Source organism: Oryzias latipes, chromosome 18 (genome assembly GCF_053564925.1).
Source record: "Oryzias latipes strain Hd-rR chromosome 18, Olatipes_Hd-rR_3.1".
Taxonomy (NCBI): domain Eukaryota; kingdom Metazoa; phylum Chordata; class Actinopteri; order Beloniformes; family Adrianichthyidae; genus Oryzias; species Oryzias latipes.
Genome location: NC_136254.1, coordinates 23,978,491 through 23,994,962, shown reverse-complemented (window position 1 = coordinate 23,994,962; position 16,472 = coordinate 23,978,491). Strand labels below are relative to the sequence as shown.

Genomic DNA, 16,472 nt, shown 5'->3' with positions numbered 1-16,472 from the left:
AGAAAACCGCCTTTTTACTTCAGTCTGTATAAACATAGTTCATTAGATAAGATCTGTGAACATTTTTACTCCCTGAAAACCTTAATATGTTCAGTTTTAATTTAATTTCCCAAAAATTGCAGTAGGGGATTTGGATTAACTTAAGTCTCTTAAAAAAGATTTTTTGTTTTTTTTACCTTTATGTTTTGCTTCATCGTCGTTTCTCTGGTTGTCTGAAATCATAGACGTTTGAGACTCTGCCGGCTCCTGGTGCAACTCGTCCTTCGAGCCGTAACCTTGATCTGACTGTCTTCCTGCAGATCACCAATTCACACCAAAATTGTCAAAAACGCCATTATTTTATAAATTTTTTCATAGCCAACATGTAAATATTTTATATATATAATTGGAACTGATATGACAACAGCTTTTAATTTCATTGTACATGTGGGAAGTGACAATAAAGACATAGCCTGCTTCCATTTTCATTGCTGCAGTTCTGACTGCAGCAGCTGAGGGATTCAGAGAGGAGAACGTTTACCTGCACTGCTGTGGCCATCTGCCGTGTCGTCCTTTTTGTGGCTGGGGGCGAACAGATTATGTTTGCCGTTGACCTCACAGGAGCTGTCAACACTCCCGTGACTCAAGTTGTCGACATCGGTCACCTCTGACCCTCCTACTGATCCGGCTACACCAAGAACAGGAGGAAGATATTGAAGAGAGAAGCAAAGTGTGTAACCGTGCTTTTACATCAGTAATCAAGCTTTGATCAAGCAGTTTATTACTATTTTAATTAAGCCAACAGTTAAAAAATAAGAAGTTGGTGCTCAAATTTTAAATAAATCTTTTATTGTAAAAGATAATTAACATCCCTGCTTTACCAGCTTTTATTTTAGATTTTGATTTTACATGGTAAAGTCAATTGTTTGTTTCAACAGTTTATTAACTTGTTTTTCAGCCACTTAAAGGTAAAGTTGGCATTTTCCCCATGTCTTTGGCTCCAAAGCTGGGATAGAATTCTCCAAATTATACAACCACGAGGTTGGGCAATGAGTTCACACTAACCAGCTCAAAGCAATGGTTTCATGTGCTGAATGCTGCATGTTTACATTGAAAATCTAAAGCTGGTGGATCAAAATGTTTGAGCATAAAAGTATTTTTCTCTCCTAGATTAGTTAAAAAAAAAAACACATCAGGGATAGTTTGAACCTTTTTTTTTAAACATTTGTTAATTTTTGAACGATCTGTATTGGCAAATACTCCAAATCAAATGACTTGGAATCGGATGGGGGCCAAAAAGAATCTCTTTGTACATCCCTTTAAGTGAATGCCACTCCACGGCATTTTTGCACAATCATGGCTGTATGCCCTGCAGTCATGCTGAATCCCACCTGTTGGTGTTCCTGGGGATTCTTTGTTGGAAGGCGTGCGGTTCAGAGAGTGCTTGAACTGGACCACTCCTCGGAGCACGTTGCGCACCTTCGTCCACATGAAGAGGCCGCTGCGGTTCCGGCTCGGCCACGGGCTTTCCAAGACGGCCTAAAGAAAACAGGAGCAGGAATGAGGACAAACCAGCTGAGAGATAGCAAAATAAGCTGCCGCTGTAGCCTAAAACCTTGTTGTAGTATCCATAAGTAATGGCATTGGGGTGGACTCCAGCTTTCTTCATCTCTACTAGGACTCGCACGGCCATAACAGGAAGTCCCCACACGCCACACAGCTGCATCACCACCCTGTAACACACCTGACAGGCAACCAAAGAGTTTCACTCATGCACTGACAACATGGCCCAAAGCAGCACCACTGCACCAAATCACAGGGCTCTACCTCATCCAGCACCTCCACCTCAGTGGACCTCATCTTCAGCAGCACGTTGTACGCCTGCTGCATTGCGCGGGGTTTGGACTTGGCCAGCCGCACGGCCGCTGGGAGGCAGATGAACCACAGGCTGTAACAGTGGCTGAACAAACAGCGGCCCCACAGCGTCGGGTTGGAGTAATAACGCTTCGCCACCTTGAACGCCAGCTTGATCTCCTGTTGAATCAAAGTGGCTCTTTTTTAAAGCCTGCACTTCAGTCATTAGTTGTGGTAACTCACCACTTAATCCTAAACGTAATTGAGTTAGTAACTGATATAATTAAGTAACTTGTAACCAGGACAAGTAACTATTTGTGTTCCTGTAAAAAGCAGTAGCAGCATGTCAGACTTGGATCTTTTTCTCTCATCTGTTTTTTCCAAGTCAATAGAAATGAGTAAAATAGACATGTAGCTCCATATAACTGTCAGAACGGTTTCACTCGTTTATCACAGATGCAAGATGTAGAATTACAGACATTTTAAGGTTGTAGAACTCCCCACAACACAGTTTAAACACTTTTCTCAGACGTGTTCACACTTTCTCATCTAATCTCTCAAAGTTCTAACCTCCAAAGAAAAATAAGACCAGTTTTATGGACTGAAAAAATCTGATCGCAATCCAAGTTTTATGTAGATTTAGTAAACTGAACGCATTCTGGACTGGAGACGCGGCACAAAGGAGATCAATAAGGATGCAGAACCTCGTGTTTACCTGCTTTGTCCTTTTAGCCAGCAGCGCCGGGCTGTTGCTCAGGGTGGCCCTGGTGGTTCTGCTGTTCGGAGACGGTCGTGGCTCTCGGGGACAGTCAAACAGACTCAGCTGCAGGTTGGGGAAACTTTTATAGCTGGTGGGAAACAAAAGAGCCGTGAGATCACATGAGCATAACAAAAACACCTAAAAGTCTCACTCTGATCATCTTTTGATTTATTGTAAAAGTGTTCCCAGTGGGTCTTTCAATTATGATTACTGCATTTTTTGCCTAAATCAAAAAAATACTTGTCCTCCAGGATATAGTTTCTGCAGAGCAGCAGCAGTTCATTAATAATTGTCCTCTGAGTTGTGGGCTGAATCATGATGCGGAGCAAACCCGCCCCCCACTTCCCCTCCCCCGTTAATGAGAGCTCTCAGTTTATAATCATTCATGCTAGCTTACATTCCCTCACAGCCCAAATCTAACATAACCAGCACAACATAAATGGCGGGCAATATTGGGGCTATTCGGCCCTAAAGTTTTGAGCCAGATGCCAGCTCAGAGAGAGGAAACCAAAGACGTACGTGGATCTATTTGTCTGCAAGTGGATGCATCGGGGGGGGGGCTTATGGCCCACCCAGAGTATTTTCTACGTCACATATGTGCTCTTTTTTCCAATTACATTTTTTTGTTGGCTCTTAATTCAAAACAAGTTGAATAAATAAATACTCAGAACGCAATTTTGTCCTCCATCATGAAAAAATTCCACTAGAACAAGTTTAAAACACCAGAAATGCAATTTTCTTCAGTGTGAGTCTTTGAAAAAACCGACTGCAATTAAGAAGATTTACTTGTAGCGGGGAGGCGGTTCGGGTCCGTCGTCAGGCGGGGCTTCAGGCGGCATGACGAAGACGGTGTGCTCGCTCCTTTGAGACTCATCCAGCTCCAGCAGTTTGGTGTCCTCAGATGACTCGCCTTCGGCCTGCAGAGCCAAAGATGTGAGGTGGTGAGATAGGAAACGCCTCATTTCCTTCAAATAATGTGGACACTTCACTATCTGAAGCAGCGGTCACCAAAAGACGAACATTACAGGATTGAAGAGAAAAAGCAGGAAATGTCCGTGCCTGCGCTGGTTTTTATTATCTTAATCCTACATCACAAACATAAAACAAGACCCTGCGAAATAATTTTACTACAAGTGGTCGCAATTACCTTAGTACCCTTGTCGGTGATTTTATCTGAGGGAAAAAGCTGCAAGAAAAGGAAAGAGACCAAAGGCAACAGAATGAATCAGAGGAAATTTCGGCTTCCTAAGCCTTTCCCAGCGTGTTAATGTTGATTTGTAATAAACTTCTGGAATACAATAGATTTTCCCTGGAAGCAAACCAAAGCCGGAAGACAGAAACAAAACAACGAGGGTCTGACATCGGCGGCTAATCACCTTCTCCACGCAGTCATCAAAAAAAGCCAGACCCGTGTCTTTGTCACTGACGAAGGTGCACTCCTCGATGAAGCGGATGAAGATCTGAGTCTTTGTCAGCGTGGAGTAGAACTTTTGATGGGCACGGTCTCTGCTTTTGAGAAACCCTGCAGGACACATTTCAGCTTGAGGAACAATTTCAGAGATTTGACAAGAAGCAATGATAATGAGCAGGCTGGGGAGGAGCGACTCCACTTCATCCAGCTGTGATCGATCCGAGAGATTAATGTTTGAAATATGGAATTCTTGGCAACAATACAGAAACGCTCAATCAAAGTGTTGAGATGACTGATCGATTTCTTTAATGGCTGAAGCAAAGGCAGGAGCGCATCAAGGAATCAATAGTGGTACACCGTGCAGGAAATGACAAACCCTTCCAGCCATGTTGATTGGAGGCGTCATCTGCTCACCTTGCAGGTCGTAGAGGGAATCTGCAGCCGTGGCCTTTTTGGAGGGCGCCTGGGTGATGGGTTTGAGGTAGGAGCGGTAGCCCTTCAGGATGGAGGCCATGAAACGCAGGAAGGCCTCTTGGATCTCCATCTCCAAGGCCATCTTCTTCTTGTGCCACGTGAAGTCTGCCTCGATCGGGGGCAGGTCCAAAGTGGAGTCTTCCTGGGGTGTGGCACGCATGGAAACTGAAACACAGATCAGGGGAAGTTAGAAACTTGTGATTTATTAAGCACTTAAGTTTCAAAAGAACAATTAAAATTCCTAAAGTCACTGAGGCGGTTGATAAGAATGTACTTCACTAATTCTTAGGCCTTTTATAGTAAACAATATCCATGTATTTGATAATATATTACCTTTGGCACACAAAAGAACACATTTTTTATTAAACATTAGTTATTTTCTTGAATTCTTTTCCAAATCGGCAGTAAGTTGACTATATCTCTAAGGCAGTGTTTTTCAACCTTTTTTGAGCCACGGCACACTTTAACCTTGACAAAAATCCCGCGGCACACCAGCATCCCAAAAAAAAAAAAAAAAGCAGAAACTCATAGTCTGTTTTGATCTACAGCCCACCCCCCCCCCACCCCCCGCCAATCTGACGTGCATTTTTGTGATAATTGTGGCAGAAAAAGCAGGAAGTTGCAGATGTTTTTCTAAAAGATGTAATAAAAGTTAAGTTACATACAAACTGTATGTTCGTTGTGTTTTCAAGACGCTGTCCCTTTAAGCCAATGCATCATGGGAGATGTAGTGTGAAAACTGCGAGAAAACGGCAGAAAGACTCGCGTCTCTGAGCTTCATGGTTTTGTTCACTTGTTCCACGGTCTGATACCAGATTCTGTGGAAAGTTACACCGCTAAAGACGAGCTTTAGCTGGTGTTTTTGTCGGAACTGACTGAGTTATGAGCTAAATTGGAACAAGGAAGTGGAGACTTTAACCACTTCTGATTGGTCAGACTGATGACATGTGATTAAGCCTTCAAGAATGATTGGTGGAGTCGTGGAGACAGTAAAAGCTGCGGGACTTTTCCTTACACAGTTATAGCTGCAGCTATTTCGCGTTACCGTCATTCTTATCAAAATGTCTTTAATAGAATCAAATAAACACAACGAAAAAAGTATTTTATGATCGTTTATATTCCTAACTACTCAGTGTTTTATCAGGACCTGTTTGGATGAACAAAGAGCTGATTTCCTGGAGATGGTTAATGTTTTTAGATCAGTGAATGAGGGCAATTTTCCACGGCACACTTGACCATCTCCCACGGCACACTAGTGTGCAAATATGAAGGTGCAGATGGTTTCCCCCAGGAAGTCTCATATGTCCCAGGAATGGGTGGACCAAAGACCATGTTTCCAGTATCATTTTTTTTTATCTTTCAGGAATTTTTTGTTCTCAAATTCCAGTAATAAAATAATAAAAGAAAACCCCTCTAATTTATCATGTGTTGTCATGTTTTAATCCATTTTATATGATAAGTACTTTTTGTTGGGTATATTATATCGGGTAAAAATCATCCGTCAAAAGTGATGGTGTAACTTTTTATAGCGAAAGTGTTCTAGGGTTAAAAAAAATTATCTTGGAGGAAAAAGTTTTTAAATAGCAAAAATAATCTTTAAGAAAATATGTCTTATTGTCTGTTTTTGTAATGAACACTTATACAAAGGGGAAAAAAGTACATATGGCTTTTTTATGCTCTTTTTACTTGTATGGTGCATTTACTCAAACATTCCCTATAATCATTTTATTCTCTTATATTTAAGAGTATTTTTGAGGACAAAAACGTCAAATATATTAAATCTGAAATGACTGTGAAATTAGCTTGAAGTTTAAATTAGTTCTTATAAATCTGTTTGTATAGTTAGTGTTGATTTATTGCTGTTTTGGAATATTTTACATCATAAAGCACTTTTGAAATCATGTGACGAGACACAGCTGATGCTGTGCTTTGAATTCATTTGAAGTTCTAAATCACGCATTTTTGCTTAAGTTTGAACCCTGCTTTAAATACATGTATACTAATTCTGTTGTGTTTTTATATACAGAGCCTTTGCTTTGTATTTGTGATTTTTAAGTATTATTTTTAGTCTTTGTAGCCCGTCTGTTAAGTTTTCTTTTTCTGGGAAAGGGAGTTGCTGTTTGTACCTTTGAGTAGCTGGTGGTGCAAGTTGCTCAGGGAGTTGATAAGACACTTGCATGGCTTCTTTGGGAGGTTTTTCCAGTTGCCGTGTCTCTTCTCATCAGACCTGTCATGTTCAGCACCGTGAAGTTAGTCAGCAGGAGGACAGCATAAACAAACACTTGAAGCCCTATAGCATTTGCTATAAGGCAGAACCATAGCAACGCATACAGGTAGATTGTGTTTGTGTCCAGATCCACACAGATGACATCCGGCGGGGGGTCGTACAGGTCGAAGTAACGGGAATCCACGCCCACTATAAATGGACAGGGGGCGTTCAGGACCCCTGCTAAAGACAGCGGACACAGAGGGATGTAGGGACACTGCCACTGGAAGGGGAAGATCATCTGCAAAGAGGCGACACAACAACCGGGGGTCGTTACCGAATCCAGGCAAGATCACATGCTTTATCTCAGGAAATACACTCATGCTGCCATCTGACACAGTCCTAGAGAAAATTGATATTTTTATTTTTAATTACAGTTATGAAGTTTTTAACCAAAATTAAGAAAGCCATGTCAAATTATTGGACATAGTTGTTACTGCAGAGCGGCTTTAGCTCAATAGAAATTTGCCTTGAGTGGTGAGTGGGATTGTTGACACAGAGCAACCCTGTCCCCCCATCCCTGCCACATTGCTGAGAGCTCTTTATTTACATGCTCTTCTGCTAGCATGCAGCTCCTGAAACTCCCAACCTAAACAATCCCGGTGGAACTACAATGGTAAGCAATATTGGCTATCCAGCCGTACAGTTTTGATCCAGATGGCAGCTCAGAGACGTACACGGATCTAGTTCTCTATAAGTGGATGCATCAGAATGGAGCGGAGCAGGGAGCTTTCTACTTAACAAATAAGATCTTTTTAAAAAGGCTTTTTTTTTTTTCATTTGCTTCTGATTTACAATGACTCGAATAAACAAATACTCAAAAAGGCAATTTTTTGAGCTGAATTTTCTTTATAGAATAGAACAAAATAACAGCTTCACTCATTTTAGTTCCTTGTTTGTGGTACCGTTCATAGAGATTTAGAAAAACACCTAAGTGGTAGTCAGTGTAAGATTGAGAACCGGAGCGCAATGAATTATTCTGATTTTCTGATTTTAACTTTGGTTGATGGTCTCTCTAGAGAGAGAACACAAATACAAAAGTTCCAGTTCTGACACAATGAAAACATTCATGGCTATCTTTTTTTTTTCTCCTTACATAAATGGACTTGTTCTGTATTTGGGGAGTCAGATCAGTCTAAAACAACAGTTAGAGGTTTTTGGCATCAAAGAGATTTTCCAGGATTGCGACATTGTGTGTTCAGACACCTGCAAACCCTGATAAAAGCAGTGAAAGTTCACAGATAAAAGAATATTGGGTCAGATTGTTTACCACTGATAATATAGCTGTTGCAGAAAATAACATTAATGAAACAGTTCTCTTTCCTAGAGTCTCTAGCGTTTTCAATTAAAAAATAATAATCATTCGTGGCTGATTTATAAATTGGGATTTTAGTCTGAACAGTAACAGATGCAGGTGTGAAAACACGCCTGGTGTCAGTGCTTGAGACCAGCAGGATCATCAAAAGTACAGTTAAAATCTGGCTGAGCCGTTGTACGTTTAAAATGGAGGACTTTTTTGTTTTTCTTTTTCAGGGGTTGCAAACTAAAGCATACTCACAGCCACAACAGCCTCTGCCACTCCGGTCAGCACCGCGGGCCGCAGCGAGTGCAGCAGGATCTTGCTCTCCAGCAGCACGAAGTGCAGCAGCGTGGCACAGTTCTCCGACCCCAGATTCATCAGCAGCGTGCTGTGGTCGGCCCCGCTGACGGTGGGGAGGGGAGAGGGCAGAACAGAGGAATGAGCTCAGGCAGAGAAAGAAAACAAAAAACGGAAAGAAGAGGAAAAGGGAAAATCGGGATGAAAGGAAAGGGGGAGAAAGAGACTAAGGCTGGAAAAATGGTTTTTATCTAGACAGAGAGGTGTTGTTGAAACAAAGTAAGAACTGTGAGCAGAAACGCAGACACACCTAGCTTAAACTAGTCAAAGCAGCAGCGATACCATCAAGACATCACGAAAATAAATTCAATTCCATCTGATAAAGGATTAAAACTGTGCTGAGGCTCAGATGACTAATATTCTTGTTCATTTCTGTTGTTGAGATCTTCAGAGTCTAAAGAAAGCCCAGACACCGTTGAAATATTGAACTGTTAACATCAGATGAGGAGAAGTGAATTATCTAGCAATAAATGTGAAACTTCAAGAGGTTTGAACCATTGACTCTATGTGAGAACTGGACTGAGAGATCCCTCCCCCTTGGCGTTCCAAATAGGAAATACGAGAAGCCTCCAAAAAACCAGAATCACAAAGAATTCTATAGAGAAACAAACCGCTATTACTCAGTCATCACATTTGTCACAATAACCATTCTTGATCTGCTACCTTTTTTAATAATGCTAATTCTTTTCATGATAATGCGAGTTATTCAGGTTATGGACGGAGCAATCAGATAATAAAAAAAAAAATTCAAATTCAACTTTATTTAGCTTTTCATGCCACAGAGCACCTCAAAGTGCTTCCAAGAGACAAAAAATAAACATATAAAATAAGATAAAAAAATTTACAAATTGGTCTCACGTCAAACGTTAAAAATGTAGACTCAGACCAACTCGGACCAATCCCTGCTCACTGACGGCTTTTGGCCCCGAATTGATTGAATTTCGCTAAAGTTGAGGGTTCTATGGATAAAGTCACACTCACTCAGTCCAGTTCTCTTATACAGTCAATGGTTTGAGCCTACTGCTAACGCACACATCATTTTTGGAGCAAATTCCTTTAATTTATTTCAAAATAAAAGTAACAAAATAAATATTTTTCCTTTTACCGTATTTTCTTCAGTATATAGTGATCATTATAGGCTCTTTAATAGACAAGAATTGCATTCAAGATTTACAAATAATTTAAAGGTTTTGCCAAAAGTGTGTTGCAGTATAAGGCCAGCTGCTTTTAAGTCCATCGTACAATGGTCCCTCACTATATCGCAGTTTCGCTGAGTTTTTTAGTGCACTTTTGCATGCTTTTTATTTTTATTATGTTCTGCTTCCTGATTGGTTGTATACCTTGTCAATCAATCTTTGTGTTGTGCCTGCTTGACGATTTTCACCTATAGCAGGGTGTTATTAGAACGCAACTCCTGCGATAAATGAGGGAACACTTGTTATTTTATCATTTACAATTGAAATAAGTGCACGAAAATCATTTAAACGTTTTTCTCAAGAATGTGATACAAAAGGTGTGTATAAAGTTATTTTTGAGCAGCACTTCAGAAGAAATGTAAAGAGGTACCTGAGGGGTAAGGGTGTGCACACAGGCTGCGAGAGAGTCAAAGTGTCGTGTACTGAGAGCTGCAAAACCAGAATCAACAAAAGGCTGTTAAAAAACAACAACAAACACATACAGGGGAATGAAAAACAAGATTCTGTCTTTTTTCACACTGTCTAACCACATGTAGCATGAAAACAGAAAAAAAGAGACAAAAACGTCAGCCAATAAACATTGAAGCATAAAGCACAATTGTGCATTATTCTGATAACAATTAACATTCTAAAAAAAAAATACAGAGTTAATTAAACTAAAAAAATAATGATTGACAGAATTGTTTCTATCAACAGGTTCTTCCTTTTAAGAAATAATCTCTAAACTGAATTTATGCTTAGAATCAGATGAGCTACTGAGGTTACTGGGATGCAAACCAGCGGATCTGTTGCTAAGCAGCTTGTTGTTTCAGTAAAACAATCTGGGGTTTGAAGTCACCAAAATTAAACATTTATTTGCTTTGGTCATTGAAAAATGTACTTGTGTCTTAATGTGACTTTAAAAAAAAGCTAGATAAATGGTTTGTTGGTATACAGTAATCCCCCCATATTCGCGGGGGGGTTACGTTCCTCACCCCCCCGCGAATAACGAAAATGCGCGAATAATTGACGCCGGAGCCTCTGAGTCAGAATCCTTTTTCTGCCGTTTGGGTTCATTTCCAGAAGCTGGAGATGATGTAGGGCATTTGGATGGCATCTTAAACGCGTAAACAATACTTTACAGTAAAGTACAGAGTAAATCGTTTTTCAAAATTCGCGGAATGAGCGTTGTTCTGCGTCTCACGCTTGTGACGTCACGTCATATGCGGCCACCCGCGAATGGGCGGGACGCGAATATTACACCGCAAATGGGCGGGGGATTACTGTATTTTTATTTCTAGTGACTAGACCCATCCTCTCCTCAAGCCTTAGTCACAACTGCCCTTACGGGAGGATATGGGCTGCCCGCAGACAAAAAAAATGGGCCAACTTGTAAGAGCCATGCAGGTGTGTTATATGGATTTTTTATTTTTGTACCCCACAAAATCCTTGCCACTGCGCTGGGAGCCAATTAGTATTGTTCAAGAGATAAGTGTCTGCAGTGTCACTGTTAGGATTTGAGAAATTGGACAGAGCGTAGTTTATGTGGATAACCTTTTACGCGATCTTAGGACCGTGCCTGCAGCATTTAGGGGTGGCCAGTCAGGAACCAGTACACACACCTTCCCAATGACTAGATTGTGGCGTAAAAGCACCATCCGACAGCATCAACCGAACATCTTAAGCGTGCACGAATAAGCTGTTTTATTTTAAACAAACTGCATTTTTTGGCTGCTCCTGATTTATGTTTAAGCATAAATGTCTTTATATTTATCCTCCATAATAAAAAACAGCATTTTCATTTGAGTGGGTCTTGAAAGCGATCCCCAACAACCTGAAATAACGTTTTTAAGACAAAATTGTGGTTTTGTAGGGCAAAGGATCTTAATGGACATCAATGCCGCCCTCTTTGTGCAGCAGAGAAAAAAAAAGCAGCTTCGCCAATTTTTGTTCCTTGTATGCAAGTCCCGTTCATGTTGACAGATTTAGGAAGAAAGAAAAAAAAAACAGTGGGAATTCAATAAATCAATTCAGCACATAAGTGGGAGTGAGTGTAAGATGGAGAACCGGAGCGCTGAGAATCCTTCTTAGTTTCTCATTTAAACTCTGGTTTATGGGGGCGGCTGTGGGGCAGTGGTAGAGCGGTAGACCTCCGATCGGAAGTTTGCGGGTTCGATCCCGACTTTTGCCAGCCGTACCTAAAGTGTCAAGACACTGAACCCCACCTTGCCAGTTCTCGGCAGCGGAGCCCCCACCAGTGTGTGAAAACACTTTATAAGCACACGCCATTTACCATTTGGTCTTTTTTGAGAGAGAACACAAATACTAAAGGTCCAATACTGATGCGACGACTGAAGCGTAGACACAAGTCAGTATAAAACATTCATGTCCATCTTTTTTTTTCCTTAAATACATGGACTTGTTCTGTATCTAAGGAGTCACATTTGTCCAAAACAACAGTAACAGATTTTTGTCATCAGATTGGTTTTCCAGGATTGTAACATCGTGCAACTTATACTACCCTAACAAATACTTCACGATACATAACACACAATGTTGCGCTCCATTTTCATGACCTCCTTTGAGGTGAAGCCTCAAGAGAATATAAGGCACACCTGTACCTCCCTTAAAATGCGGCCCCTTCTCTTTCTGATCCTTCACAGGCATGGAAACCCAAAAACCTGTGACAACCCCCCGTAAAGATAGATGTCACTAAGGCAACAAGTAACCAGATGTACCTCAAATTATCACTGGAGTTGGTGGAAACAAAAGTGTTTACTTTCTCATTCCAGTTTGTGAAGTTCTACTGTTTGAAATACAGCCCAACCAACTCTCTGATGCAGAATCTAAATGCAGGAACATGGTTGGAGAGAAACAAGACAGCAGGTGTTCTGCACTGATTACAGTCTCAACATGAAGAACGTGGAGTGAGCACCAAGCAGTTTGTTTTGTTCGAGAGCTTTCCGGAGATGACCAAGGGAAAGCATGGCAGAGGCTCGTTCCTACCATAACTGCCGGATTTTTTAATGACATTAAATATTTAGACTGGATGAGAAGCTTTCGTCAAAACGGATTTCCACTGGTCCCTCTGCGGTGCGTCAGTGTTTCGTTGACACAGAAGAAAATAGTGTTCATTAATCATTTGGAATGATTACATTGCCTTCATCATGTCTGCATCTGACATCCCTTCCTCCGCAACGCAAGGCAAGCTTTCCTCAGGAGTTCTGTTTCCAGTCCATTAACGCGTCGATTTTGCTGCAAAAAGCAGCAGAAACTGAAAACAGGTCCAGAATTCCAGAATCAAATCTTCCATTGTGCTTTCAAACTATGCACATTTAACGTAATGTGCATATGAGAAAAAGCATCTTAACACTGCGGATGACGCTGGCGTCCATTTTCAACATGAACGACAAAAGTGTCATTTAGAAAAAGATGAGTTCATTTTAACACAAACCATGCGTTTTACAAAAACTCGGTGAGGAACGTGAGGGCATGGGGCCTGACTGTCAAAGATCTCGATGAAATACTCGACACGGACAAACCACTCCTCCTGGAGTGGAGGGGGAACAGATCGGAGACACAATCGAGACGATGTAAACTAACGGAAAGTCGTGAGACGGACTCCCCGTGTCAGCGTCACTCTCCCAGACTAATTTTGGGAGGAGGGGATCAGAATTCTCCCAAATGACATGACCTCACAGCAACTACACAAAGTCAAGAGCCTGAACACAAAAGGATGTTAATCCACAGGATAGTAAGATAACTCCTCCAACAGGATTCATTTCTTGATCAACTAGATTCTTGAAAAATGAGGGACCAAGTAAACTAAGTAGAGCAAGAACCTTCTTCTTCTTTTGGGTAAAAGTATTTAGACACTAAATTGATAAAAAAGGTCGAATGAGTTACGATGGTGCCGAGTACTGACCTGGACCAGAATTCTGGGTCTTTGAGGGGAAGGAAAAGACACATTGTGCATAAAGTGTGAAATGTGCCTGTGGAAGAAATTAAACAAAGGTTTTATTAAAAATAGTAGATGAACTTAAATGTGAGAAGATAAAAAAGCAGCTTCTATCGTCTTACTTTTCAATAGGCAGAGGATGCGGGCCAGAGACCGAAAGCTTGTAGATGAACCAGAGGAACTTGCGGAAGGATTCAAAGAAAGGCCAGTGGGAGAGCAGGCAGATGCATTTGTTGGTATTTACAGGACGGTTTGGGATCATCTTCTTCTCCACTGTAGTGAGGAGGCCCAGCTGGATCTTCTGCTTTTCACTCAAAAGGTCCACTGGGTACGGCTCGTAGAACTGGATAGCCGATCCATAAATCTGGAGTAAAGGAATTTATTTAGGTGCCTTCAAAACATCCAGTTATAGTTGTGCTTTTAAACTTAATCTTGCCTTTTCCCCAGAAGAGATGGTTAAGACAAACGTGGAGAAGATCGGCAGAGGGTCTTTGGTATTGGGCGCCCAGCACTCGATCTTGGCTCCCATGGGCAAGCAGAAGAGAGGAACGGACTCTGACAGAGGAAAGGATTCGTAGTCTTCTTCCGGGTAGCGAAAAATCAGACCTGCAGGATGAAAAACATACATAACACAAAATAAAAAATAAAAAATAAAACAATATTACTTAGAAAAACATAAGCAGGTTAAAGACTTTTTAAAAAACGAACAGACAAATGAAGAAAAACAAATTAGACATTTATGTGTGTAACAGGGCTTTTTGTTTATTTTTATTTTTGAGGAAGTCCAGTCTAATTTTAGATGTCTTTTTGACTAAGAGGCACAAGTTTTTGCATCATTGTTCGTGTACACAAACAAACCTGCAGACACACAGAATAGTGACAGGAAGTGTAGCTGTCTTAGATGAATAAACAGCAGCCTCAAAAGGAAAAAGGCTGGCTAACAAGATAAAGCCAGTCCGTATGGCTCTGTGTGTGTGTGTGTCTGTGTGTGTGGGTGTGCGTGTGTATCGGCACTCATAAAACACGTATTGCACAATTACATGTTCTAAAGACCAAACTATTATGAAAACACACAGGCAGTGAAAATGTCACAAGTTGAAAATACCATCTGTGACGAGCAACTAGCATTTGCTGCAAGATCAGGAATAAACGGTGGAAAAAGCGGCTTATTTCATAGCAACACGGTGAGACACCATTTATACACTAACTATAGTTGTAATTAGCTTTTTGGAGACGTGCAATGTAGAGGAACTTACGACGGAGTTTTAGGGCCACGGTGAGGAAAAAAAATTCTGGCCAACGTGGCGAGATTAAAGTCGTCGACTTTAATCTCGTCATGACGAGAGAAAAACTCGACACAAAGTTTCGAGAAAAAACTCGTCGTGTCGAGATAAAAGTCGAAATAAAGTTTCGAGATTAAAGTCGCAATGTTGCGCGCGAGAGAAAAAAACTCGTAAATTTACGAGATTATTGTGGAAGTGAGCATGCAGAGCAGCAGGTGAATGCCGTGCAGCAGCAGAGCAGACCGACTAAACTTTGTTGAACAGGTGAGCTGAATGTTAATTGATAACGTTCCAAATGTCTGGAGGCTCATTTGTTTGATTTACGATTCATTAAGGTTTTATTTATTGATGGTTGGTTTGCAGGATCTCTGCAGCCCGATGATGAAGCCATCGGGTGTCCCTGCAGCTGTCCACTTGAATCCTTTCTTCCTAAAAAGACCAGATCTCTACGTTTGTGTGATGCTTCCGTCTGAGGAGGAGAAGCACTTTTTGCCTTTTTCAACGTTGTAATGCTAATATAACAGACTATTTTCATTCATCTTTGTTTTTTAATGATCAAACAGGTCGCTTCATCTGCAGGAGGGGGCGTATGTAACACTGTTTACTTCCGCATTGGTGATCGGATGACAGGTTCATGACGTAATGTGACAGATGAACTTCAGGTTATGTGAATGAAAAGGAGAATAAAGGCTGCAGCGGTCCTCTACACCCAAACGTGTCTCTGAGCTCCTTATTTTACATATGAAAGTCCGCTTTACGGACACTGAACCCCGGAAAGACTACTACACGGAAAATAATCTGATTTTGAGTCGCCAAAAGGCTCAGAATCTTTTTCTTTTAAACCTATAATCCGGAAATAAAAGCTTCACAAAAGGCTCCACATATTTCATCTTCAAGCTAGGCTCTGATAAACGGACAACTTCGGTGTTTTCTCCTTGTTAATCTATGAACTTTTTCCCGTAAATTTACGAGTTTTTATCTCCTAATAAAATTACTTTTTTTTGGTGGCCATAAAACTCTGTCGTAAACTCTGAAGTACAAAGCCACTAGCTCACTAACATTAGCCATAACACTGAATACTCCTGAAAGACTCAGCTTCACTGCTCTCGCGCAACATTGCGACTTTAATCTCGAAACTTTATTTCGACTTTTATCTCGACACTACGAGTTTTTTCTCGAAACTTTGTGTCGAGTTTTTTCTCGTCATGACGAGATTAAAGTCGACATGACGACTTTAATCTCGTCAGGTTGGCCAGAATTTTTTTTTCCTCACAGTGGCCCTAAAACTCCGTCGTAGGAACTAGCTGACTGAAACAATGTTACATTTTTTCATAAGCAATTAAAACACTACACGTCTCTAAAAAACAAAAGTGTAAAAGGAATTTTTGCAATTCTCAAATTGTATATCGAAAACACAGTTTCACTGAAAGTATATTTAAATATCGTAAGGAGGATAAATCTGCAAAATGTTTGCTTTTTTGCAAAAAGTTACAAAAAATTGAAAAAACTTAGGACAGACTGTTGATTAAAATTATTTTATTAATTTGACAATAAATTATTATACTAATATAATTAGTTAGAAACAAAAACTCCTGTATTATGCTACATAATATTTATAATCCTGTATTACTACTAAAACTGCATGTTTAACTATC

General features: G+C 40.7%; 1 protein-coding gene across 8 annotated transcripts in view; it reads right to left on the bottom strand.

Moving 5' to 3' along the window:
- Positions 1-16,472, bottom strand: part of dennd4c (DENN/MADD domain containing 4C) — a 48,345-nt gene that overhangs the window by 7,769 nt on the left and 24,104 nt on the right. For 5 of the 8 annotated variants that reach the window (XM_078936370.1, XM_020711607.3, XM_078936372.1 and 2 more), the window contains exons 5-21: positions 13,971-14,140; positions 13,657-13,898; positions 13,502-13,568; positions 9,968-10,026; positions 8,303-8,447; positions 6,810-6,985; positions 6,605-6,705; positions 4,419-4,643; positions 3,970-4,115; positions 3,741-3,779; positions 3,380-3,510; positions 2,549-2,681; positions 1,807-2,013; positions 1,595-1,723; positions 1,371-1,518; positions 521-667; positions 177-293 (exon numbers count right to left, since the gene is read on the bottom strand). In XM_078936370.1, coding sequence (XP_078792496.1) covers positions 177-293; positions 521-667; positions 1,371-1,518; positions 1,595-1,723; positions 1,807-2,013; positions 2,549-2,681; positions 3,380-3,510; positions 3,741-3,779; positions 3,970-4,115; positions 4,419-4,643; positions 6,605-6,705; positions 6,810-6,985; positions 8,303-8,447; positions 9,968-10,026; positions 13,502-13,568; positions 13,657-13,898; positions 13,971-14,140 — 2,382 coding nt within the window. The remainder of the gene's footprint in view (positions 1-176; positions 294-520; positions 668-1,370; positions 1,519-1,594; positions 1,724-1,806; positions 2,014-2,548; positions 2,682-3,379; positions 3,511-3,740; positions 3,780-3,969; positions 4,116-4,418; positions 4,644-6,604; positions 6,706-6,809; positions 6,986-8,302; positions 8,448-9,967; positions 10,027-13,501; positions 13,569-13,656; positions 13,899-13,970; positions 14,141-16,472) is intronic. The other 3 variants (XM_078936374.1, XM_078936375.1, XM_078936376.1) reach the window with 1 other exon arrangement.